At 38.8% G+C, this 27,403-nt stretch overlaps 1 protein-coding gene across 1 annotated transcript in view; it reads right to left on the bottom strand.

The window, feature by feature from the left end:
- TANK (TRAF family member associated NFKB activator) overlaps positions 1 to 15,413 on the bottom strand; it is a 44,321-nt gene extending 28,908 nt beyond the window's left edge. Inside the window, 2 exon segments of the mRNA XM_083367557.1 lie at positions 2,492 to 2,650; positions 14,807 to 15,413. Coding sequence (XP_083223683.1) covers positions 2,492 to 2,590 — 99 coding nt within the window. The 5' untranslated portion in view covers positions 2,591 to 2,650; positions 14,807 to 15,413.
- Positions 15,414 to 27,403: the final 11,990 nt, after the last annotated feature.

Genomic DNA, 27,403 nt, shown 5'->3' with positions numbered 1-27,403 from the left:
TCACAATAATCTGATAAAGGAAAGTGTGGCTGCAAAACAGTGACTTGTCAAAAATACCAGTATCATTTGCATGGCTGTACTCAAGTTTTATCTACTGTCCTGTACTATACTGCCATTTTAAAAGAAGTTCTGGATTTTTTCCACTTTTGACAAGACAATTATGGACAAGAAAACAATTCGCTTTCTGGCATAGACAGATGAGTTATTTGGTGGAACAATAGCAATGCCACAACTTCATTTTTTTTTAATCTTCCACTTCTGAAAACCATAGCTTTGAGCAAGCAACGGAAAGGGTGCAACTATCTCAAAACACAATAAAAGCTCAGGATATAGCAATAACTGCACTATAAGCCCATTAAAAGGCAAAGAGGTCAGTATATTTGAGCAGCCTGGATGACCTCAGGAAGCAGAAGGAAGAGAAAGTCATTAAGACCCAAATTGAAAATGTACAACAGCAATGTCTTGTCAACGCTTCTGTACAGAGCACACTCATGACAGCTAAAACAGACAGAAGAAAAGATGCTTTTGACAGCCAGTGTGCACAAGTGATTCTTTTAGAGTCAGATGGCAGCAACAAGTTGGTAACTACAAGATATACTTGACAACCAAATATCCATCTGTATTGAGTACCATCTGGCCGTGATGACTCCGGCTTCTATGCATTTGACACAGTTTCGATCTGCAGAGTCTAGCAAAACAAGTGGCCAACCAGAATCCACCATCAGCCACAAACTGACAGATGCTCCAACCAGTTCGTGAGACCATACAGTAAAAGGGAGGAGGGGTCACCGGAGCAAAAGCCTCTTCTTTAAGTCACCCCAAGTTAAATGGGAGACAGTAATAAGTTGACAAACTTTAAGCAACTGCCTTGTACTTTGCCCTTGGGAATTTAAGTAGAGAAAACTTCAAAGCAATGAACTAATTAAGGAAAGGGAGAATCCAAATGGCATTTGACACACACACAAACAATCCACTTATTTGGTTAACGTATTAAATGGTAATCAGGATATCACAGAGGCGCAGAAGCATACAGCACAGGGACAGATTTTGTCCTCTGCATTGGTGGGACCACTAAACTGAGTTTTGTTAAATTGTCTACTGTACCATTTAGAGGCCTTTCATTCAGGCTAAGAAAAAGAACCATTTGACTGTTCAATAAACAAACTTCTCTAGGCAAAAACTTTCACTGGGAAACATTTACAAATAAAACCACCAGCAATATATTTTAAAATTATCAGATGACACTGATAAGCAGCAGATAAACAACTGCTTGAATACTTCTTAGATCTCCTCAAATAGAAGGGAGAGAAACCCCAGTTCTATGGTGTTTCATTTGACATGAAAAGCGAAAATCCAAAAGGGTGTGAGCAAAAGCCCAAAGGCTTCCTGCATGGCTGCAGAACTATGGATGAGACTCATCTATAGCGAACCCAGTAAAGGTAGTCCTTGTTTAGTGACTACAATTGCGACTGACAACTCGGTTGTTAAGTGAAGTGATTGCTAGTGAAACTATGTCTGTGTTTATGATCTTACTTCAGCTTTCCTAGAACTTATTAGCACATTTTGTTCGATGGTTTTTATATAAAGATGCCAATTGAATAAGGACGCTTCTGTATGCAAAACCGCTGAGCTATAGTATATTCCTCTTATCTCCCTATAATGTCCCTAGACCACTGGGTCTCAGTAGTGTGCTGCAGCATACAGGTGTTTTTAGTGTGCCACAAGATTTTTGTCTTATTTGCCTGTGTGTGTATATCTGTGTATATATATCTGTATGTGTGTGTGTGTGTGCGTGTATAAATGTATAATCTGTATGTTTAATACAGTGCAGATATTTTTTAAAAAATTATATAAATTTCCTTCAAACCTTATGTTACATATTTAAAAATAGGCACACTATATATGATCAATCATTTTCTGGTGTGCCATAGAGCTACTGCTATATTAAATATTGTGTCATAGGATGCAGTATTGCAAAATAGGGTGAGAAATACTGCACTAGACTATGTTTTTAAGTTTAACACTAACACTAAGACTAAGTTTAACACTACTTCCGTAATACAAAGCACCAACGAAAAAACATTTCACATGCCTGTTTCCTTACTGTTTCCTCTTGCAAATGTGGGAGACTGTTCTTCCCCTACTATCAACTTCCTGACTATCTCTGTCTCCTTGCAAGCCGAGCATTCTTTGACAAAGGCAATCCAAGAGGCAAATGGTAGATACATGTCAAAGCTGCCTAAGAGTTAAAAGAGAAATTCAAGCTATCCTTGATAAGACACAAAATTCAGTTTCATAAACAGAAAATACTATCTTTAGCATGGCACAGCATTATATTGTGATTGCATGATTTTGGCAGATAATCAACATAGCATTACTGAACTACACTGAATATTTCTGCAGTGTAGGATATCTGAGTTGACCTTTTTTTCTCAGAAGCGATCTTAAAGGAAATCTTAACTCGTAGGATTAGTTATTAAAACATACGTACTTTTTGCTTTAGTTCTTTGCTAGCAGAGTCTCTCTCCATACACGCCTGTCGAAATGCTTCATATGCCTTATTAAGCTGCTCTGCAATATTTTTATCCATACTTCCCAGCAATATTTCATCACTGAAGAGATTATGAATGCAGCAGATTTGGTTAAATTACTTTAAACAAAGAGAAAGATATCGGTTATTATAGATTAGTTTGCTGCTTCACATTTGTCCAGAGAAAAGAGCAACTAATGGAGCAATATGGTGATATCCCATTTAACACTATTTGGATTTTTTTTCCCCAAAACAAGGCTTGCCCCCCCCACTTTAATTTGAGGATCTCTTTTTAACATTGATACCTTGATACTCCAGATACAAGTATTCCTTGATTTATGACCACTGAGCGTAAAAATTATTTTGCCAAGTAAAACAGTTGTAAGTGAATTTTGCCCCATTTTGCAACCTTTCTTGCCACAGTACTAAAGTAAATCATGGCAGTTGTTAAGTTAGTAACACGGTTGTTAAGTGAATCTGGCTTCCCCATTGACTTTGTCAGAAGGTTACAAAAGGTGACAATTGTAATAAATATGAATTAGTTGCCAAGTGTCTGAATTTTGATCACGTGACTGTGGGGACACTGCAACGTTAGTGTGCAAAAGGGTCATAAGTCACTTTTTTCAGTGTCATCGTAACTTTGAATGTTTACCAAATGAACTGTTGTAAGTCAAGGTCTACCTGTAATGCACGAAATGAAACAAACAGCTACTATGAATTCAGTAACCACAGATAATGCTTTTAAATGAATCTGGATTTTATAAATTATATGTGCATGTTCCATGTAGATGCAACTATTTATTCAGGCTAGGCAAGGTTAACTACTATTCTATAAAGCAAGCTTGCTGGCAACCCACTAAAACAGTCCATTCATACCTGCTCCCCTCCAGAAAGAAGTAAATGAGCTATAAACAAACATTTTTTTAAAAAAATATGATTCCACCTGCCCATATGTATTTCCTTATTTGAGTGAGGATGGTCTTTGTGCATGCTTACGGAAGCAATAGTACTCTCCCTGATTTGCTACTAGGAGTTAGCAGGATGTGATGGATGTGTGTATACATGTGAGACTGGCCACTCAGGTGAACATCAGCTTGTATGCATCATGGGAGTTTCCAGATGGGTGAAGGGTTCCCACTGGTAGTGTGGGATCAGATGGGAGGAGCTGTGGCAACTCCTCTGCTTTTGCCATATGGCTTTGTCTTCTCATCTCCCAGGGAGAAAAGGGGCTAGAAGAAGCTGCTAGTACATTGCTGAGAGCTCAGACATCCAATGGTGATGGGAGAAAGAAAAAGTAAGTGGAGGTTGGAATGGAAGGGACGAGTGGGAAGTCCTGGTAGAGTAGCTAAATCCAGCAAAATAACTGGAGACCCCATGTTGGCTATGGGGTCACGTAATGGAATGCGTGAAAGCCTTAGGCAGGTTGGTGGGTGAAGGAATTAAAGGCTATAATAGAAGAGATTCTTGAGTCCAGCGAAGGTGACAGCATGAGAAAGGAGGTGATTGTACCTTAATTACCGGTATGCTTTGGCAGGATTTTAGGATTTTGTTACATTATCCTATGACCAATAAGATATTCCCAGAAAATGGTTCTTTTTCCTGAGCTTGCCATTCTCACAGGACTGGACAGGTTGTTAGGATATGGGAGCATCCACGGGCAGCTTACAGGCATCGTAGCCAGAAATAACGCCAGGAATGTTACCATGGCAGGTAGCCCTGCGTACACTGGGTATCCTGGGAGGGACAGAAATACTGCCACTGGCCAGGAGGGAAGGAAGGAACAGGCTAAACCACAGGTCTGCAACCCGCGGCTCCGGAGCCGCATGCGGCTCTTTCAGCCGTCTCCTGCGGCTCCCACTCGTCTGCCATGTGCAGTTCAAAAAAAAAAGGTGGGACTAAAAAAGTTCAACCAATCAATTCAAATATGCAGGGTAAGTGCATATCTCGCCTTGGCTCCACTCTTCAGTCAAACCCTGTTCTGCGCATGCGCGTATGTACGCGCATGTGCACACATTTTTTGCGGCTCCCAGTTTTTCCTTTTGTGAGGGAACCGGTTCCGAGTGGCTCTTTCACTGTTTCAAGTTGCTGACCCCTGGGCTAAACAGATGAGCACTATTCCTTCTCCGTCTCTCTCTTAGTCCAGTCAGTATTTCTGTCTCACTTCATTCCAAGCAGTATTTACAGAAGATCTATGTGAATGGGGTTTTTTTTGTTTTGTTTTGCGTGTTTGGTGTATAAATGAATGCCCTCTAATAACTCCACAGCCTCCAAGGAATCCATGGCCCACAGTTTGGGAACCACCACGAGGAGTTAAGGCTGAAACCATCATCCATTTTCCTGGAAGATCAGCAGGAATTATCTATGGCTGAAGCCAGGGGTCCCCAACCTTTCTGGGGAGGTGGTGCACATGTGCAGATGAAGCTCTGCTTGCTCACCCGCCGTTTGCGTGTCCCAGTTCCTAACAGCCCCAGAGTGGTTTTGGCCTGCTGTCCGGGGTATTGGGGAATCCTGGTTTAAGCCATAAAGGTGACTGTACAGTTTGGGCACAGCGGACTGTGTGAATACAGCCATTCAAGAAATCATAATTAAGCAAACCCTGGCTTATGAATCAGGTTAGAAAGATGCAAAACAAAAATGACAAAGCGTGATAACATTCTAATCCTGTAACTTTCTTTTAAAAAACTGAAGTGATAAGAAAAAAAAACATTAGTTACTGCTAGGAGGCTTATTGGAAGAGGGTAAGAAAAAGGAAAACAGGAGAATTTATCCCAAAGAAAACAGGAAAATTATTTTCTTTAAATCAGAAGGTCCATCTAGCCCAGTAATTTGTTTTCTAATGGTGATTACTAAGAGTTGACATTTGAAAAGTTAAAAACAAAGGAAAAACCCAACATCAAATTGTCATAGGCACACCATCCTTAGCCAGTCTTTAATGTTTAGACATAACAATCTATATATAGATTATTGCTTAATTATTAAAAAGTTATATTATTTTTCGCAGTGACTAATGTAATTATACAGTTTCATTATAAGAGTATTAAAAATCAATAAAAAAGAGAATGACCTGGTTAAAACTCTCTTCAACAATCCAATAAACACTTAAAATTAATAGAAACATCTATTAACAGAGAAAGAAGTAGACCGATCTTGGAGACACACTTCAAGACTTGGGAGAAACCATTCAAAAGGTTTCAATTCTACCACTAAATGTGACTTTAAAAAGTCAGTGGAGGAAAAAAATGTTTTTCCAAAAAATCTTAATGCCTAAATAAATTAATGAGATGAAAAAGCAGGGTTTTAAGTTAATTTAATCCAAGTCACATATGTCTTAAAAGTTACAATGAGGATACCTTATAAACAGACTGAAAAATATTGAAACTGGGCTACGCAAGAAGCCATCTTCAAAATCCTTTGCTATTACAATGGGTTTTCTTTTGAAATACTGAATTTTGAGACAATTTAACCTGCTAACAAAGCAGTGAAATATAATCTCCCATTTAATATTGCCCTATTACAGTAAAACTATAACAGAATAAAAATAGGTAAAAATTGAAGAGTTATTTTAAACCTAAATGATCAGTGGACAAGGCATTTAGTAGATTAATCTATTAGCTAAGCCTGTTTGCAGCACGCTATTATGTGACAACACAAATACAAGATGTAGTGTGAATATGTAAGGAAAATACTCAAGTTGCCACTATAATTTCTTTAAAATATGAGACCAACTAATGCAATACCAATAATGAAAGTTACTACGGGCTGGAACAGTCCTTATTCCCTATGTAGACCAAAATATTGCACAGTTCTCTTTAACCACAGATTTAATGCTAGTTGAAAAACCAAAACCAATTATCCTTCCTCAGATTTCATACCAAACAAACAAGAACAGCTTCCAGAACATAATTAATTAAATGTGACAAATTTCTAATTTAAACAGAGTCAACTTTGGCACCAGCATTCTTTTGCTTCCCTATTTATCATTGAGGGAAAACTATTTTTTTAAGGAGCCCTTACTCCTGCTCAGATCCTTTGCATTCATTTTAACTGAAACATAATGGTTTATAAAGATTTCTAATAGTGCATTCTCAAGCCAGTTAACTCATAATTGTCACCAAACACAAGGAATTTACAAATTTACTGAAATTTGTAAGATGGTTGCTTAAGAGATTTAAATGTCCATCTTTTAATGGCTTATTTGGATGGATGCTAGATGGAACTCAAAGAGGCGAAAGAGTAATTCCAGCCGATTCCATCCATTGTGCAACCATCCTGAAGGAGTGAGATCTGAATGAAAAGTCAAAAATTACTCAGTATTTCCCCAGAGGACTAGTCAAATGCTTCACTTGGTTGGGCTAAAATGAACTCTTTCCCCCTGTAAGACTGAGAAGGCATATCTGATCTGGCCTTAATGCCATCTCCTCTTTCCATGTTCTTTCATGGTCCAGCAATGCTCATGTTAACTCAAAAATGAGCCCCATTGAATACTGTGAGAAAAAGGTACAGGATTAGAGCCCTGGGGAACTATTAATTCTATATTTATGACAACTGTTGCCATGGTGTTATGTTTCTACAATTGCTGAGCTTTCCAACCCAACAGTAGCCAAATGTGTCAGAGTTTGATAAATGTCACAAATTGGCATCTACAACATTGGGGGGGGAACTATAAAGACATTTGCGTTGTTCTGCCAAATATTGTGTCTTTCTTCAAAATGGGGATGAGAGCATCTTGATAATTAATGCAACAGGTCAATTAGCTAGGCAGGACTAGGACTAGGGAGAGAAACGGACACTTGGCCTTGATTACGGCAATTGCTTCGCAGGGCTTCCATGACAGGTACTTCTTTTTTAATTTTTTGTTTGAAATAAACAAGGAAGCATAAAATATACTCTTTGGGAGAAAAAGAGAATTTTTTTTAAAGAATGGGCAAATACAGTACAGGTAGTCCCTGACTTACAAAACAGCATTGAAAAAAGTGATTTATGACTGTTTTGCACACCTAGAACCATTGCAGCATCCCCATGGTCATGTGATCAAAATTCAGAGGCTTGGCAACTGAGTCATATGTATGATGGTTGCAGCATCCCGGGGTCGTGCGATCCCCTTTTGGGAGCTTCTGACAAGCAAAGTCAATGTGAAAGCCAGATTCACTTAACAACCATGTTACTAACCTAACAACAGCAGTTATCCACTTTAGTACTGTTGGAAGAAAGGTTGTAAAATGGGGCAAAATTCACTTAACAACTCTCTCGCTTAGCAACAAAATTTTTGGGGTCAATTGTGGTCATAAGCCGAGGACCACCTGTACACAATCTGTGGGCATTGTTCCTCCGCGACAGCATCAAAACTCATATTCTGTTACAGGTCTCAACATTGGAGGGAAAGGAGGGAGAGGTTTTAAGGGGTCTGAAGATCACAACAGGAGGTCATAGCTTCCAGGTTGCCATCCCATCCTTTTGAAACAAACTGATCCCAATACAGAGATAAAAGGACCTAGAACTGTTGGTAAGACAGGCAGCCCCCAAATATAAATTCTATATGCAGAGGAAGGAAACTACACACCTGTCTAGAAATACAAATCTCAAAGCAGTATGCATGTGGATGGGTTAAATTCACACTATATGAAAGAAAGCTGAAGCTGCAGGCTTTCATCTGCCCATCCGCTACCCCCCTTGAAAATGTCTGAACGCTGCTCAGAGGGCGCCCAAGTGGCTTTGGAAACTTTTCTATGGAACCTTAAGGTTCTGCAAGAACTTGATGAGATTCTGAGAGAGTTTAAAGACAAATCAAAAGCCCAAACACAACCAGGGACATCGGTACAATTTCCCTCAAGAATAGCAATCATACCCCAGTCATTGAACTTTGATTTGTTTGGTTGAAACATCAGCCTCCTATTGTGTAACTAGAATTGTGTAACTCTAGTTTTAACTTTGGTAAGCTGAAATCTTTAAATTTTCTATTTAAAATAACTGTTTCTCAACTTTGGCAACTTTAAGATGTTTGGCCTTTTAAGTCCCAGAATTCCCTAGCCAGCGTGCTTAAGTCACTCATCTTAAAATTGCCAAGGTTGAGAAACATTGACTTAGAATAATGGACAGATTTTCTGGGAAAGTAATTGCTACAAAGTTTGTGAAATTCATAAATTTGCATAAATAACCTATAGTGAACACAATTTAATTTTATTCCCCATTTTCTGCCATGAGAGCTTTGTCTCTTACTCAGGGATTCTGGGATTCTTTTTTCTTAACTAATTGGTTCCATAGCATAATTGGGATTTTAATTGTATTTTAACTGGGGTTTTATTTCAAGGTCAATATAATCTTTTTAAGTGATTTTCAGTTTTGTAATTTGTTGTATTGTTTTTAAAAACCTTGTGAACCGCCCTGAGTCCTACAGGAGAAGGGCGATAAATAAACAAACAAACAAACAAACAAACAAATAAATAAATAAATAAATAAAATAAATAGCCTGTAAAAGTTTGAAAATCCCTGTTGTAATGTCCCAAAGGTACTTTTTGAAGAGGCAACTGGACTTTATGTTTCCATGAAGACGTTTTTCGCTCCTTCTCCAAGAAATGTTGTAATAGACTTAAAACTGAAAGAAAAGTGGGCTTAGGTGCCATATCAGTTGCAATTCAATACAAATGAATCAGATGGAGAAAAAGGTTATCTGGGACCTATCCCCAATGATGTCAGAAATTAGGAAGCAAGTATGAGATGGCAGTCGAAGCCTTTAAAATAATTTTTTTCCAAACAGAATATTTTCTGGTTGTGCTGAAGTTCAATAATTCTCAGCTGGCATTGGCAGAAAATTATGTTTTGGCTATAAATGGCAAAAGTCAAAGTCCCATCCCTCTGGAGGGTATCCAGTTGAGAAATGTTGCTTTGAAAACTATCCAAAATTAAGTCAATGAAGATTCTCAGTTGTCTTCTAGGTAGAGTTGTCTGGAAGTTGGCTCAGGACAACTGGATGTATTTTGGGTCTGAAACGATTCACTGCTTATTCAAGTCTTATCTAATCCAAGACTGAAGAAGCTACTTGGATAAGCAGCAAAGCACAGAAGTTCAGTTCCCATGACTCAACTTTCATCTAAAGTTAAATCATTATGCAGGAAAATCAGAAGCAGAGCCAAGTTACCCAATACAATTAAAAGAAAAACTGAAAAGGAGATGCTGGGAAGCCTCCTTATGTACCAGATCCAGAAACCAAATTGTATTAATTAATCACTAATTGCTTGAAAAATTATTGCCATACAGTATTCAGATAACGGGAGCAATAGAAATATTATAGCTGCACTGCATTAACTTGAATGATCAGGAAACTTTCTTGAAGAATAATTGAAAGAAATGGCATCAACAAGACTGGATTCTCTTCTAAATTTATTGTTCCACTGAAGTTTCCATTAAAGGAAATGCTAGACAACTGTGCCAATGCAGCTTTTTAAATAGGTAAGACCATCAGAAATAGAATTGGAAGACAGTTCTTCAAAACAATAATCCAAATTAGATTTAGTGAAATATTTCTGGTGAAACATTTCTCATTTTTTAACCTCATTTTTCCCACTCTTCTTTCAAAGGTACGAACATTAATTTAAACAGAAACAAAAGTGGCTGATTTTTATGTTTCACGCTGTGAGCCAAATGTTATTTGGGTTACACCTGTCCACTTAAAAGTATGGTATTAAATGGAAATCTCCTGATAAACAAGGTTTATTCTTTGCATTGATGTATGAAATGCTGTTTTGAAGCTGCCTCACAATTATCTTGAAAATAACTATGCACTGCTTAGCAAATTATTGCAAGTTGTCTTGAAGAAATAAAAAGAAGCAATTCTTATAACAAGCTACTGAAAACCTAGGACATGCCCCTCCACTCTCAGTTATAAGAGACAGATAAGACACACATATATTGCAAAACAATGCTTTTCATTTACATTTTTAGCACATTGTCTAATATCATAGGACAGTTTTATGAGTATCCTTATAGACCGCCTTTTTATTTAAACCTCATCATTTTTGAGATACACTATATTGCAAGAAAGGTACATTGCTTGCAACAAAAATCAAATTCAACATAAACTAGAGGTTCAAGCATCTGGAAAAAAAATATGGAGAAAGGATTTTTCCACACTTTCATAGCTTTCTAACACACACACACACACACACACACATATATATATATATATATATATATTATATATATATATATATTTATTTTATGGGACTTATATGCCGCCCTATCTCCCGAAGGACTCAGGGCGGCTCACAACAATAAAACAGCTATAAAAAACAGTAATACAAATATTAAAAAAGAATTAAATTACAAAGCCCCATAATTAATTACTAAAACCAATAAAATTAAAACAATATTAAAAACCCCCATCCTCAGTCCAGGTCGGCCAGTTGGACCATAAGTATCAACATGTCATCTCATTCCTAGAAAACTGCCCCAAATGTTGCAGGTTCACTAAATCCTGCATGATTTTATTAAGCAAGACTCCTAAAACTACAAGAGAAATTGAATGAAAGTTCAGCATTCTAACTTGAGAGTTTGGCAGTGCTTAAAAATTGTTTTAATTAAATTGTTAAGGTTTGTGTAAGGGTTTTTTTTGTGAGAAATGAATATTCTGGACTATGCTGGGGTCAGCCTTTCCCCCCCTGAAATATGAGCATTCTTTTAAAGAAAAGAAGCTCCACAACTTTAACTTGCCCCGTTGGCCATCAAAGAAAAATGTATCTCCTTCTTTAAAGAAATGGAAGATTTGTCCAGTCTATTCCTGAACTGCTTAGTAGATTTTTTTTGTTCAAATCAATAACAGATAAAAATACAAATCAAGATATAAGGAATGTGCACCACACAAAAAACTCACCAAAGCAAAGCAGACAAAATAGGGAGAACTTATTTCACGGGATTTACCGGCTCACTGAACCAAATGAAAAGATAATATCTGAGAATCAAAGTAGCTCATTGAGATGCAAAACCTGACAGAAGAAAAAAACAGACCAATTCAAAGAAGTATGGAGTGTAGAAAAAGCAAACTACATATCACTATTAAGAACTGTCTAGTCCAGGAATAGGCAACGTTGGCTCTTTTATGACTCGTGGACTTCAACTCCCAGAATTCCTGAGCCAAGGTTGCCTACCCCTGGTCTAGTCAATCTACATGTAAACAGTGTTCAAGTGCTGGACATGGAGCTTGATTCTGATCTCTATTTAGTCATGAAATTCACAGCTGATTCTAAGCAAATCATTCTCTTGGCTCAGAGATGCACAGCTCAAACCCCAGAGTTGTTGTTACTCTTCTACAACGTAACCTGTAACTGCCACATAACCTCAACAATTATCAAATTAAATGACTGAAGGGTGAAACTGTTAATTGAGAGGTTGGAGGATAATAATGACATTGAAATACTTGAGAATGAAATCAGTTAGTCTTCATTTTATCCATCATTTTTCGCAATGTGATTGCCAAGTAGGTCATTTTAAAACCAGGCTCACAAGATGTACATCAGATAGTTGTGGGAATACAAGAGGAGAATCTTAAAGGCTACCCAGGACCCCATGGAAAATGGAACAATTGTATTAATTAATTTAAAGCTTACTCTACATACATATAATACATTCCATCTTTTTCTTTCAAAAATTATGAAATAGAAACCTTATTTAAAAATGTTATTTTCTAGTACGCCTATATGTGTGTGATAAATTTCTTTTTAAAAATATTTAAGATGATTATACTTAAGTGAAATTCTTAAATTTTGTATAAAACTAATCATAATTAGGAAAGCTATAGCCCTTCTCTTTTGTTCATTGCCGAAAGTAATTCTGACATGTTTTGATAGAATTTAATCCTAGCATCAGAATACAAGCAGGTTTTTACACTCATACAAGCTTTACTCATCAGTGTAGTTGAAGTGATAGAATAAAAATCTCATAGAAATTTTTAACTCCTCTATGGAGTTTTTAACATCCACATTATTATGACAAATGCCTAAGTGGTTTAACTGTTTAAATAGATACTTTCAATGACCATTTTTGGAAGAGAAATTGTATTGGGCTGGGTTCAACAATCACCTAAAGCTTACGGTAGTTTGCTTAAAAATGGAGCTGAACTAGCACATAAGATGCTGAGCTGAAACTAAGCAACCTTGATTATGGCTGAGAATGATATGTGAGTTCTGTCAGTACATTTCAGCTCTATTTTTTTCTAATTCCAGATCTGGAGAGGGAAATGGACTTTTTTTAAAAGCAACATAATTTAGGTTTTGTCAGTATGTACATCATTTTGGTTGATAAGATGGTGTGGTTTGCATATCATCTGATGCAAACAATCTGTTCCAATCTTGCCTCTGCCCATGCCACCTGTGGCTTTTGTATGGATAAACTCAACTATCCCAGACTTAGCTTCTAAAGTTGCCAGGCTAAAGTTGCAGCCTTGGCTTTACAGGTAGTCCTTGATTTATGACCATAATTGAACCTAGAATTATGGTCATAGGTGTAGGTCATAATACTCATTAAGTGGGTCACTGCATGAGTGCACTTGATTTAATTACCTTTTTTGCGGTGGTTGTTAAGTAAATGTGATTATTAAGTAAATCCATTGTTTGCTGTGATGTTTTTTGTTGGAAGCCAGAAATAAATGCCAGCTTCTGGCTAAAAAGTCATAAATCATGGTCACAATACCAAGGGATGCTGTAAAAGGCCATAAAAGTAGGCCTGTTACCAAGTGCCCAAAATGTGACCAGCCTGATTGCAAGGGCAAACCACTTCTGAAATCTTGCCATGAAAACTGCAGGGACTTACCCAGGCAGTTGCCAGAAATCAATGCTGACATAAAAAAAAGTCAGTTGTAGATTTTAGAAGGCATAGTATTTGAGGAGCGGACTAATGCTCTTGAATCCAAAGAGAGGGGGGAAAGCTACTCTTTATATCATATTCAGAAAGTGATCAGAGCATATTTTTACCCTGTTCTTCACATGAATCTAACTAAAATTGATTCCCATCATTTTAAAGGTGCGTTCTTCTAAATTAATATACACAAGACTACAGATATTTGAACTTAGCTGTTTTAGTTAAAACCTTGCATATGATTAAAAAATAATTCCACTGATTTCAACAGAAGCACATTTGGCTTCTCAAAAGCACTCACAATTGACTGCACTCATATAACACACTAAAATAGTATACAAAATGTATGCCTGGATTTGCACACCCCACTAACTCTAAACAAGCACTCTGATTTAATTAGATGTATTTGTTACTTTCAGGAAATAGTGTCCATGGGATGATTGTCAAACAAGGCTTCAGTGGGGCAAATTCCATCTCTCTTGTTAGTACAAAGATGGAAACTTTCCATTCAGGGAAACCGGAGGAAGACCTTCACAGCCTTCAGGATTTCTATTCCAGTCGCAATCCTTCTAGGAAGAAAGAGCAGACTGGTTTTTCAAATACTCGCCCACTGGAATTTCTCGGAGGTGTAGTTTCGCAATAAAAAAACTTCCACGGTCTGGGTTCAAGGATTCCGGAACAGGAAGTTTTCTCCAGTCCTCGGCCCTTCCGCAATTGGTTCGTAAACACTCAGAAGCTACACGACACTCCAATGTTTGTGCTACTTATAAGAGGAAATGAACAAGCCATCTCTTTGCTCCGGGTATAACTGGTTTTAGACAAAGCAGCCACCCTGCCGCCTCTCCCCTTGAGCCTCCGAGTGGTTTTTCCTCCTTAGGCGCTTCCGCCTTTGTCATAAAATCTATGAATGACAAGAGGCGCTGAAATAAAGCAACCCTTGTGGCGTTTTTCTAACTGACCCCAAAGGCCCTGGCAAACAATGGCAAAGCGGACCTGGGAAATAAAAAGACACAGGTTAAATAAACTGCATCTCTTCGCCCACACCTCAAATCGAGAGCGTTCGCCCCGGGATTAGGGCAGACGGACCAGAAAGAGAGCTTGTTTACAACTGCACGGTTAAGAGTTTACAAGGCAGCTTTCCAAAGGTAGCTAGGTAAAGTTTTTTTTTTTTTGCTGTGTGAAGAGACTACCCAAGCTAAGAAGGCAGGGCTTAAAATGGAAAGCAAAACGGAAGCAGAATAGCTAGCTAAACTACAAAGGGTGGGGGTGGGGAGAGAAACAGAGAAAAAAAAAACTTTGGGGGAACCGAAAGAACTTCGTGTTAATGTGGCTTTTCGAGAAAAGGCAAAGCATTACAGTTCAAAAACGTCGGCGAAAAGTTGCGGGCTCGGCCGCTTAGCGGGCGACTTATAAAGGCAAGAAGAAACTTACGAAGCCCCCGCCGTGATCGGCTACGGCGCTCCGACCGCCTCGGAGCAAGCCCGAAACTCCGACGCGCCACCCAGGAACAGAGCGAACTTCCTACTGAGCCGCCGCCGCCGCCATGTGATCCGCTGCGTCAAGCCCTGCCAGCTCTCGGCAGCTGGGCTAACTAGGCGGGGACGCGGATCTCGGCCTTGCCGCCCTCGCCGGGCTTTCTTGGTTCCCCGACGGGCTCTTTGTGCCCGTCCTAGTCGGAGAAAAGAGGGCAAATGGGCTGTTCTCTCAGCTTTCCCTCCTCACCCGTCTTCTCGCCTCTGGCTGGGCAGCGCGGTGCAGGGGAGCTTCTCCCGCACGTCGCCCCGCCGGGAAAGGAAGGCCCACCGGGCCTGCTGGTTGTCCAGGCTTGGGTGAGCGGGGAGCGAGGGGAAAAAAACGTGGCAGGCAGAGCCTCTGCCCGCGGTTTGCCCGCTTGCCCACCTGCAGCTAACGCCACCGGGAGAATTGGGCTGCTGCGCCCAGTCCCGATCGCTGCACCGCCTACAGGTTGGAGCCGACAACAGGAAGATCTTCGGCCTGCGTTCCTCCTCGCGGCTGCCTTCTCTGCTTCCCCTATGAGAGAAACTGGTATTCTCCCTTTGGCCTTTCACAATACAAGGTCGGGGGACCACCCGGAAATCCTCCAATCTTTCCCTAGGACCTAGGGCAGGGGTAGGCAACCTCGGCTCTTTTATGACTCATGGACTTCAACTCCCAGAATTCCTCAGTCAGCTATGCTATGCTATGCTGACTGAGGAATTTTGGGAGTTGAAGTCCATGAGTCATAAAAGAGCCGAGGTTGCCTACCCCTGACCTAGGGTTAGGCTATACCAGGGGTAGGCAACCTCGGCTCTTTTATGACTCATGGACTTCAACTCCCAGAATTCCTGAGCCAGCCAAGCTGGCTCAGGAATTCTGGGAGTTGAAGTCCATGAGTCATAAAAGAGCCGAAGTTGCCTGCCCCTGGGCTATACCAAGAAATCGAAAAACACCCTGGAAGAACGGCATTATTGTATACAATACAATACGGTTGTTGCATTCAGGAAGAGCCCAGCATTTTAGTTGAACTGAGGCCACTTTATCCTATGATGATTGGGAAGAGCACAGCTTAATCCTGTTTGATATCCAAAGGGCAGCGGGAGGAGGTGATCAAGTCTGCAAATCAGGCAGTAGCTTAGTTACTAATTTCTAAAGTAAGCTACAGTGAAGTGCTCACCATAATGGACATCTAGAACCTTGCAGATGTAGAAGTTGTTGCTTACCCTGACGATTATTTGCTCTGCCTATCCTATCTAGACTACAAAAATCTGGATGGCCACCAGATAGTAGAAGATAGCAGAAAATAGGTAAATGTTTCTGTTATCTTTACTACCCTGGAGCAGTTGTTGGAATATTTGCAGCCTGCACATCTATCCCTGTCTCAGTTTTCTGGGTTTGGACCTCTTATTGAACTATAAAGTGATATCAAACATACTGAAACATATGGGGGGGTAGGTTTGTACATCATACTAGACTTAAGATGTGGCTGACTATGATTTAGTGGGTTTTGCAGATGCAGTTTTACAGATGAACTTATATGAGACAAAACAGCTATTGACATTTTCAGTATTTTCCATTAACTAACTAGTTTGGTGGCTGATGGTGGCTTGTTATACTTTAATTGCAACATAAAGATTAAACATTTGGACAGTGCCTTGTATAAAGCTTTATTTTATTATACTAGTGGCTAAATATTTAGCTTCTGCAACATATATGTAAAAAATAAGTGAATCTCTGATCACCAGTAAAGCTAGCAATGTATTTGCAGGAAGGAAGAAAACAGATGGATCACAGACAGATTCAGTTGGAAAAAAGGGAAACTATGGTCAACTCCCATATATGTTTGCAGTCTACTTTGCTTGCTGCAACAGAATCCTGAGAAAATCAAGCCCATCTTGATTGGCAGAGCTCACGTGGCCTAAAGTGGAACAATTCTGCTCTTCTGTGATCTAAAACCATTACTTCTATTTTACTGAAGAAAACAGGAGGTTATAATTGACGCCATTTGAACAAAAAAAAGATCATATATAGATTTTGGAAAGATTCTTAACAAGGAAGAGAATCTTACCCCAGACAAAAACTCTATCCTCTATCAACATGTGTAGATGTGTATTTTGCAAAAAAGGAAAACAATTTGCTGTGTTGTCACAGCTGTGATGCCCAGTACATTATATATAATTATGCATTGATGTAATGATTATGTATGTTATTGCAAGGTATTGTACAAATGTTAAAGGCACTAAAGTGTACCCTGGAAAAATGAAAAGAATTTTAGAATGTATGAATTAACTCTATGTAACAGGTCCATTTTGGAAAAAAGTGATCAGCAGATTATGTGAACAGCATATCTGCTTTTAATTTAGACACTTTTAGACATAGAAAAGAGACAGAACTTTCAAAGTCAGAATTTATTCTTATCCCTTACCAACACGGGATACTTCTAGATGAGCAGGCACCCTACCTTAAACACAAAATTGTATTAGCGAATCTTGTGATATTGTCCAAACTAATGGGTGGGAGACCTCATTATGTAGAGATGGAAAAATCATATTCCCTGGTAATAATGAAAAGCCAGCCTGGTTGTTCACATGGTTTAGACAGTCACTTGTATCAGCATGAAGGAACTTTACTATTGTATCATTCTTTCTTTGAGACACTCTCTGCTTTAGAAATTGAGCATGTGCCAACTTTGCTATGGTTGAGTAGCAATTGCAGTGAAATGAAAATCTGTTTATTTACCCCTAGCATTTGAGAGCTCATGATGGCATAGCTGAACTAGTTAAGAGCCATTGTTTTATTATTCTTACATTATTTTGATGTGCTTAATCACATTTCTTAAGATTTTCTTCAATACCAGAAAAATCATTGCACAAAAGGTAACAATATTTAAAATGCATTTTTTTTTAAAAACTGGTTGACAGAACTTCCCTTATTGTGGATGGCACTCCTGTTACTATAGTTTTTTAGGGCTACTCAGATGTACATTCTTCTGTTCAGGGAAACATAATTCCCAAGTTAAGATTAGGGGTGAAGGGGGGTTATTTTTTTTAAATCTGTTCCTGCCCATGTCCATCTTGTTATTCATGTAGTAAAAATAAAAAGTCGATTTTCCTTGGGTGACAACTAGGGTAAATCTTTACTTGGGAATAATTTATTATCAGGCAGAATTTAATACTGGGAAGTTTTCTAAGGAAACAAATTTGAGTAGCACAAGAAATGTTCTACTTCTAATGGGCTGGGGCCTATTGCATTTATACTGATGTTGTCCACATAGAAATATAGTTTCCTTACAGATAAAACTAAGTCACCATTACAAATATTTACACACTGTTGTGCCCAGCATGACAATAGAATCATCATTATCATATCATCATCATCATCATCATCATCATCATCATCATGCAGCTTTACTGGGAACAGCTTAAAGTTGAGATGATATCTGTAACACCATCAGACATCCACATCTGCCTATCCCAGATAGAAAATATATAGATAGATAGAAAGATAGGTAGATAGATTGATAGATAGGAGACAGAATTGGTATCCTCATGAACAAAAGTACAGTAAAAAAACTATTAATTTCAGCATTCTCATTTGTTTTAACGTCATGATGTTTTATTTGGGGGGATTTTGTTGAAGAATAGTCCCAGGTTTTTATCAGTAATTCCAATTGCAGAATTAATATTTTTATTGCTTATAAAATTGTAAAAGAACAGAAGAATCCCAGATTATTTACACCAAAGCACATATAGGAGGTAGGCCCTAATTATAAAATGAATTATAAAATCTACACCCTTTTTTAATACATGGATTTGATGCAGAGTACATACCTTCTATCTTAGCAAAGTAGTCTTTGCTTTCCAGAATATTCAAATCATTTGGAAACACACCTTTTTTAGTCTGCTTCCATGCCTATTTTGCTATCAGAAAGTTTTCTCAACGGGAGCTTAGAAGTACAGTTCTGTCTTGTTCAGCTAATGACTGACGTTAGCTGGGAAATTCCACTGAAAAATCCCCCACATGAGACTTCCTTGTATGTAGCCACAGAAAACTGATCATTATAATTTGTACTCTCACTAAATCAGAATTTAAAGTGAAAACAAAATGTAAACTAGCCGTAGAACTTTAATATCCTGTCAATAATGCCATATACTACAATAAAACTTCTGTTCTATGGATGTGAATTGAAGGATGAAAGTTTCTGAATGATTTTTAATCAGCAGGGACTCAGGGGTACTTTGTAAGCCTTATTTTGAACAAATGTATAGATTATGAAAAAATGAAAAATAATAAACATTTTCTGGGGGAAGATACACAGATTGTTCAGATTTGAGAGGATACATATAGGTTATGTGTATTTTTCTTCATAAAAGTTTTACACTGAAAAGGAATTGCCATTTTCATATTTTGAAAAGTGCTGTTGCAATCTCTGAACCATCTTTTTGTGAGGGGATTTGAGCCACTGTGGCTTTAAATCAGATGGCAAAATTGAATGGTGCATGTTCTGGACAATTGGAAGTTTCTGTACTAAAGTTTTGTATGAAAATTTAAATTGCTTATGAATATTTACTAGTGCTTAGCTAAAAGCCTTTGCAATTTTCCAGAATGAAAGCACTGATAATATTGAGGTGCACTTTTTTGCAGAACATTAGAATGTAAAATACAAATCCAGTTACAAATTTAAAATATCAGTTAAGCAAATTATTAACAGACAGTCCAGTAGATTACCCTAAAGCAAAATCTCAGACCAGTGAATCAGCAACTATTTTAACAATAGCTTTTGCGTGAATTTGACCAGCTGCAATTAAAACAATGGAGCTACTGTCTATTTTTATTATGTTGGCCAATAAGTAAGCAATTTTTTTTTCTGGAAAAGACTTCTCTTGTGTATGAGTTTGAGTTAAAAAACTTAGTACAAGTTTCCAGAACAAAGGACAGAATTGAAGATTACAGGGAAAGTTTCTTAACGGCAGGGATCCACAAATACACAGCCTGCACCAACTATATCAGTTGTATCATCCATCATCATGGTAGACATAATTCATAAACAGATGGCTGTAAAAGTTTGTCTACCCTTAGCCAAATGTGGAACGATGATACAGTCTATTTTATATAAGTTGAACCATTCAGAGAAAGTAAATTTAAAGTCATCAGCAGATCTGATAGTGTTTGGTCAAACAGTCTTGAAGATGAGTGCCAGACAAAAATATAGGAGATACAGAAATAGAATTAAAGTTTTAAAGCCGTTGAGAATGAAAAAAAAAGATCTTTGGTATTTAGTAGTGTAAGATGGGAATCGAGCCTTCTTTTTATTTTCCCATTTAACTGATGATTTGGAGCACTTAAGCAACAATACAGTGTGTGGAGGATAATACAAATCCTATTGCGTGAGCAGAAATCCTTTTGCACAATGTTAAGTAGGCAGCTATATTTGTAATACTATTATCATATTTTTATACCAAACTGGAAACATACAGTTTTAAGTTTATGTAGGGAATAGGTGTAAAATTGCAGGGATTAGATTTCTCTCCACAGCAGATTTGGGGGAATTTGGGGGGGGGCGGGGGCAGGCCTCTGTACCATAGTCTAGAAGACTTTTGAAGACATCTGGTGGAATTAATGGAACCATGAATTGGATCAGATCACATAACTATTATACAGTAATCCTATGAGTCCTAACTTTGGGGGTATGCCCCTCTGAACCTACTAATGAACCTAGGTTTTGTTTGCATAATTTCTGCATTGTTATTAGCAGAATATTGCATAGAAAGCATAATACTAAATACTTAAATGCAGTGAATAACTTCCTGCAAATAATTTGTGGAGAAATTAAATCTGAATTAGAGCTGATTTCGATGGATGAACACTGCAAGAGTTCACTGCATTTCAAGCCCAAATCCTACCTCCCTAGTTCCTTCCAGACATTGCAGCAAAGTAGTATCTTCTGCTATGGCTTTGGGCATTTTGACAACAGAGAGAATATAATGAAATGGATAATTTATGTTAATTATTTTATAATCAAGCGCTACCTTGCAAGAAGGATTGACTCAAAACAAGTCCCCTCCATTATTTCTTGGTTTGCATGTTTGTTTATGCTTTATACATGCGCATCCTTTGATTTCTCGGTATTTGAGGCCAGTTCATAATTTATTGATTTATATTTACTTATATGTCAGATTTGTTTCCCACCTTTTATTCAGGAACTCAAGCAACATAGAAGAGAATTTTCCTTTATTTTAGCTCACAACATTAAGTAGGGCTAAAGTTATCACCTAGCATGGCTCAGCTTGGAAACCTCTCCCTTTTCCCTCAGCATGGCTGGCTCAGGAATTCTGGGAATTGAAGTCCAGGAGTCATAAAAGAGCCAAGGTTGCCTACCCCTGACCTAGATACTTTATGGCTGAGGTCTTTCTAACCCTAGCTTAGCTGCTAGCCATTAGACCAACTTATATCTGGAACACCCTAAATAGTGGGATTTAAACAGTTTTTGAATCATCGTACCTCAAATGTGCTAATTTACATAATACCTTCAAAATCTGAAACCTCTGCAACTGAAATTTGGCCTAGTTGTGCTTCAGCGTAATCAGAAGGGTCATGTGATTTTCATTTCCAGTGCTCCCTGCGATCTTCCTACAAGAAAAGTCAATATAGAAGCCAGCAAGAAGTCACAGTTTTTTTTTCCTTCTCCACTGCTTTTTTTGTCTGCCAGTGGTCATTCTGTTTCTCTGTTTAGGTAAGGAAATATCTTTGAATTACCCGAGTGGGTAATGGGTTGTGTAGTTAGATTTATACGGATTGTTTCACAGCTATATCTTGTGTTCTGGCATAAAAGGGAAGAACATGCATATAACATCATACCACACTGGAAGAGGTATCTCTTTCAATGTGCATGGGTGGGGATGACAAATTTTAAATTAAAGCTTTACAATGGCAGTCTTCCTCTCTCTCCCCCCTGTCCCTCTGTTGATAAAAGTAAAACCCAAAGAAGATGGGAAGAAATCAGCATTGTTCCATAAAAGCACCAGAAAGCAACTCCTATCAGATAACAGTTCTTGGATTTATTTAACATTGTTGGTGATGTTTCAAAGTAATACATTACTCCTGCTCCTTATATTGATGGGTGTAGAACAAGCCCTTTTTTGAAACTGTTTAAACATGAAAAATCTGTTTCTTCAAAATTTTTGAGTGGTTACTGCTTTTTTCTGTCTATTTGATTGCAACCGGATCATCGGGCTTACTGGCAATTGTTTAAGTTGGCAGGCAGCCCAATGTTGCAGTTCTTGTGAGGATTTAGGGTCTAGAAAATAGCAATATTTGGCTCTTTAGTGATAGGTCTCCAGAATAAAGACATTTTCTTCCCTGCATCTGGTAATTTACTTCTGCAAGAATGTAAATTTTCAAAGGAGCACTGAAGATGCAAAACTGTTTAGGCCACAGAGAGACCTTGATTTCTGATCTAGAAAGTCAGATGTACGGTAGTAGCAATGATATTTTCTAAGATCAGATCTGTACAGTGACATTAGAAATTGACTATCTTCTCCATCCCATGCTTCCATCTCTGAAAAAGCTCACAGTAACACTTTCAAGAGGCAACAGTAGGCTGATCCAAAGTATTTCTGTACTTCTTTGAGAGCCTTTTTAAGGAAGATTATTATTTTCATTTCTCTGAGCTGGAATTCAAGATAACATCTGCATTGTATAGAACAGGGGTAGGCAACCTTGACTCTTTTATGACTCATGGAATTCTGGGAGTTGAAGTCCACAAGTCATAAAAGAGCCAAGGTTGCCTACCCCTGGTCTAGAACGTCTACTAGATGTCAATATGGCCTTCTTCCACAGTCTTATCTCAGGGATGGCGAACCTTTTAGAGACCGAGTGCCCAAACTGCAACCCCAAACCCACTTATTTATTGCTGGGTGCCAGGTAGGATGTGGCCCACTGGGTGGGCATGGCTGTGGTGGTCATGGCAGACTGGGTGGGTGTGGCCAAAGTGGGCGTGGTCACCTCAATGTTGCTCATGGGGAGGGACGCCTGTGGGGGCTGGGCAGGGTTGGGGGAGATCCAGGGGGGTGACTGGCAGGTGAGGCAGTGGGCAGGAGGCTCGTCCTGCGGGGTAAAGCGAGGCAGGGCAGGGGTGCCATTGCCACAGGGCAAGGTGAGGCAGGGGCCAGGGCACCTGCTGCCTGACACCATCGGCCCCTGCACACAGAGGCCAGCGAGCGCATGGGGGCTGACGGTGTCCGTCAGCAGCCACAGATTGCTGGCTCCTCGACCAGCGCACTCTGGGGCTCCACAGCCCACCGCCAGCAGTTCAGAGAAGCCGCCTCTGAGCTGGACAGCTGGATGAAAGCTGAGGAGGGGATGCAGTAGGTCACGCCCAGGAAAAGGAGAGCATGCGAGGCCAGGAAGGATGGGGCAGGGGAGGAAAACCAGCCATGCTGGGATGCATCCAGCCATGTGGGACCTCGGGCGGCTGGTTGAAGAGGGATGGTTGCCATCTCCAGGACATGCCACATGTGCCCATGAAGAGGGCTCTGAGTGCCGCCTCTGGCATATGTGCTATAGGTTCGCCACCACTGGTCTATCTGGCACAATAGACAAGTGCCCAAGATACCCTTAATATCACAATCGTGGAGGAAAACATTTTATGTGGAAAAGATAGCAACATGAAGGAATGATATAAAATGAAAAGAACCCAATTATGTTTATTATTATTTATTAAAACATGTACTTTATCGCTCTACCAAACATTTACAAGATGGTTAACAACCCACAAACATAAAATCTGTGGTAAAACATAATTTATTGACTTAAACCCTTTATAAAGGCTTCTGGCTTCCTAAGTTATATTGTGATCTCACAGGGAAAAAACAACAACTTCACATTGTCATGAATGATTGCTTTGAGCATATTTGCATAAGAGCTGCAATGGAAGCAACTTACTGAATAAGCCTCAACTTGTATTTCTCGAGCAAATTTTTCTTGATTTGGAACGTGTCTTTGCAGGGGATGTAGTCAGGCTAAACCACAGAATAACGTTAAAAGAATTTCTTTGCAAATGAAATGTCACTAGTGCATGGTTTTTCCAACTGGTGTTACAACTGTTGGAAAGAAAAAAAATAATATATGAACCACTTCAGACAAATTTTCTGAAATAAACATAATGTAATTTGCACATTTAATTCTTAGATAAACTAAAAAGTGATTGGGGCTTTTCTAGAATTAGGTGATTCTGGACAGCAGGCAATGGGAATGTCCACCTTATGTTCACTGCGCAGCAGGGCCATTGCAGCTTTGAAATCCCCCATTGTACCAGCTGCAATTTTACAGAGCCAAGACTAGAAAAACAGTTATGATTTGTGTCACTGCAACTGTGAGGAGGCTATGCAAAGGTGACTTATTGGGATGGTGATGTGCCATCTTTACCATTCCTGAAATTTGCCAAATCAAAACAAAACTGACAAACTCCATCTCCATTTAGCTGCTTGGCTGTTCACTGGCGCCACTCATCAGAGTCATAATTATGCCATGGCAACCTGGACAGTGGAGTCAGATCATTAGAGATCTGTGGAGAGACAGATAGGGGGAAGACCAATGAATTCTATTTGGTATTTAAAGAGGCATTCTGGTTGCTGCCAGTTTTCTGAACATAGTACAAAGAGTTGATGTTGAGTTTTAAAGCTCTCACGTCAGGGCAACCAAGGAACTCATGGGGTGGCTTTGCCCCTCCCCACTTAGTCCAATCTATTGAATAGACGTATTGTAAGAATAAAGTGAAGGCTAATTTCAGGTTGTTTAGTATAGATTGGAATGGGCAGCTATGGCAGCTTTACAGCCTATGGACTTCAACTCCCAGAATTCCTGAGCTAGCAATGCTGGTTCAGGAATTCTGGGAGTTGGAGTCCACAGGTTTTAAAATTGCCATAGTTGTCCACACCTTTGGTATAGGTGATGATGATAGTAGTCAGGGAATAGGCCTTTTCCTGGGGGGCATTTAACTTGTGGAACAGGGGAAGTTAAGGGAAGTTTTACTGCAGTGTTGGCTCTGAGTGCAAGAATCCAAAATAAAACCAACATAGGACATATGAGAGCCTGTGGGATGCAAGATCGAGGAGTGTTGGACTAAGAGCAAGGGGAGTCAGTTTTCAGTCTACTCTCAACATCAGTCACTGGGTGACTTTGGGCAAGATTAAAATTACTTTCCTGCCCTGACTCAATTCATACTTATTGGACTAATGGTCAAATTGAAATGTATGATCTTTTGGATTTCATACTTTTCTGAATTCTACAAAAATATTATTTTCTCAAAACATTCACTAAAATCCATAATTTACTCAAAATGCATTTGGAAATGTGTAGATTTTGATGACGTATGTTTAGAAATTAATTCTGTATGTGAAAATATACTTTATATAAAGGTGTATTCAAAATAAACATGAATACATTTGTATATACATTTAAAATGTAATACATTCCTATGTACAGGTAAAGGTATTCATTCCAACATGAAAGAATTACTGTTCTATTACATAATTCCCAATGACCCAATAATTTTGTATTGTTAGTATTTATAATTAAAATTTGATGATGTGTGATTGACTTTTGCATTAATTATCCTTTCATTTCTTGGTGATGAATAAGTCCGCCGTTGCACCTGTTCCTTGTAAAGTATGTTGTCCATATCTCTGCTACTCCAAATAATAGATGAGATTAAAGTTTGGTACAGATGAAAAAAAAAATCCCAAAGAGTGAATGAGGTCCAAATCAAGAGGCTAATTGCTACGGATTAATTGCAATACTTTTTCCACTACTATTTCCGGTTTAAACCAGCCATAGGGGAAGATGCCATCTGGACAAGCCCTTAGTAAATGAAAAACGTGTGTGCACGCTCTCTCTCTCTTTCTCACACACACACCAGTTTGCTTGGCACAAGTTCAATTTCTTTTATTCACCAGCTGCTAAGTCATTTTCATATATCTTGCGGCTTCTTTCAAATGAAAACACACCTGTTCTTCTAACACTGTACCCATTTTCTGTTGGCTGCCTGCTCATAAGAAATCCAAGATCATTTTTATAAGTGGATTGTCTGACAATTTCTGAATTTGTTATCACTTAAAAGAGCTTTGTGTTTAAATTTTGTGAGTGGTATGCGGGGGGGGGGGGGCGGGAAGCAAGAATGGTATAACTTTAGCTTGTACAGTTCACTCTGCAGACCTAACCTGAAAGTAAATAAGAATTCTCGAGAATACCCCTGCAATGTAAATTAAGGAATTGAAAAACTGTCCCACCCCAATTGGTAGTTGTTTTGCTGATGGTGTAATCTTAAGCATATACCTGAAGGTAAGTACTTTTCCCACTCATAAGACATACTTCCAAGTAAAAACTGGGAGAATCAGATGGCTCTTTTCTATATGAAAATAAACAGCATTATTCATACTGACTTACATAAACAAATTCTATTGGCATTTGAAATTATAGCCATATTCTTAAAGAAAATCTTTTAGAGCATAAGCAGGGCAACTGGTATTAGAATGGTCACTGATGGAGCACATGTAAAAGTACCACTTACATACCTCTGTGTACACACACACACACACACACACACAGAGAGAGAGAGAGAGAGAGAGAGAGAGAGAGAGAGAGAGAGAGAGAGAGAGAGAGAGAGAGTTAGATGACATAGAACACTGAACAATGAGAAAAGAGAAGACACAATTGTGCATGTGTGTGATTCTCAAAAATAATTTATTTTTGAGATAATAATGAAATTTCAGTTTCCCTTCCAAAACTTCTTAGTAGACACAGTACACCTTACAATTCTTTACATCCTTTCCCCAGTCATCCAAATCATGGCCCTTGCCCTCAAGGTAGTTTATGGGATTAAAAAACAACAACCTTAAGTCTCTCATATTACAACCCAATAGTGGGTGACCCAGCAGTAATAACTAATTTATTCAAATAATTAAATAAACAATTCCAGCCAATATTCATTGGCCATTTGCTTAGACAGGACCCAAGAATAATTCCCCTTCCTCAGGGTAAAGCTGTTGTGTTGACCGTTGGGCCTGACATCATTGCTGGGGGTGATGGCTTGTATTGCTTCTGGCTGTCTGTTCAGGAGGTAAAGGGGGCAAGAGAATACCATCTTTCCATCTTTTTTTCTTCTGCATGATTTTCAGCAGGATGACAAAACCTGCTGACTCACCCACCCCGTCTTTGTATATATTTTAGCTGCATTTGGCAACACCACTTCTTAAGGGTGATACAAACACCTAATTTCTATCTGTGTTAGAAGGGAGAAGCTGCTCTCTGCCAGCCACAATATTTTATCCCCAATTCCCTCAGTCTTCAGTTTCCTAGAATTTTGCCACTAAAATTGGGGGAAAGGGCACCCTCCCCAAAATGTGAGCTAACATAATGCTGTGAAGTCACAAGAAGAAAAGTTATTATGGGGGAGGGTAGAGTTATGGGAGGGATGCGGTGGCTCAGTGGGTTAGGACGCTGAGCTTGTTGATCAGGTCGGCAGTTTGGCGG

The sequence above is a fragment of the Vipera ursinii genome (genome assembly GCF_947247035.1).
Source record: "Vipera ursinii genome assembly, chromosome: 1".
NCBI classification, from domain to species: Eukaryota; Metazoa; Chordata; class Lepidosauria; order Squamata; family Viperidae; genus Vipera; species Vipera ursinii.
This window is presented reverse-complemented; position numbering and strand designations above follow the sequence as displayed.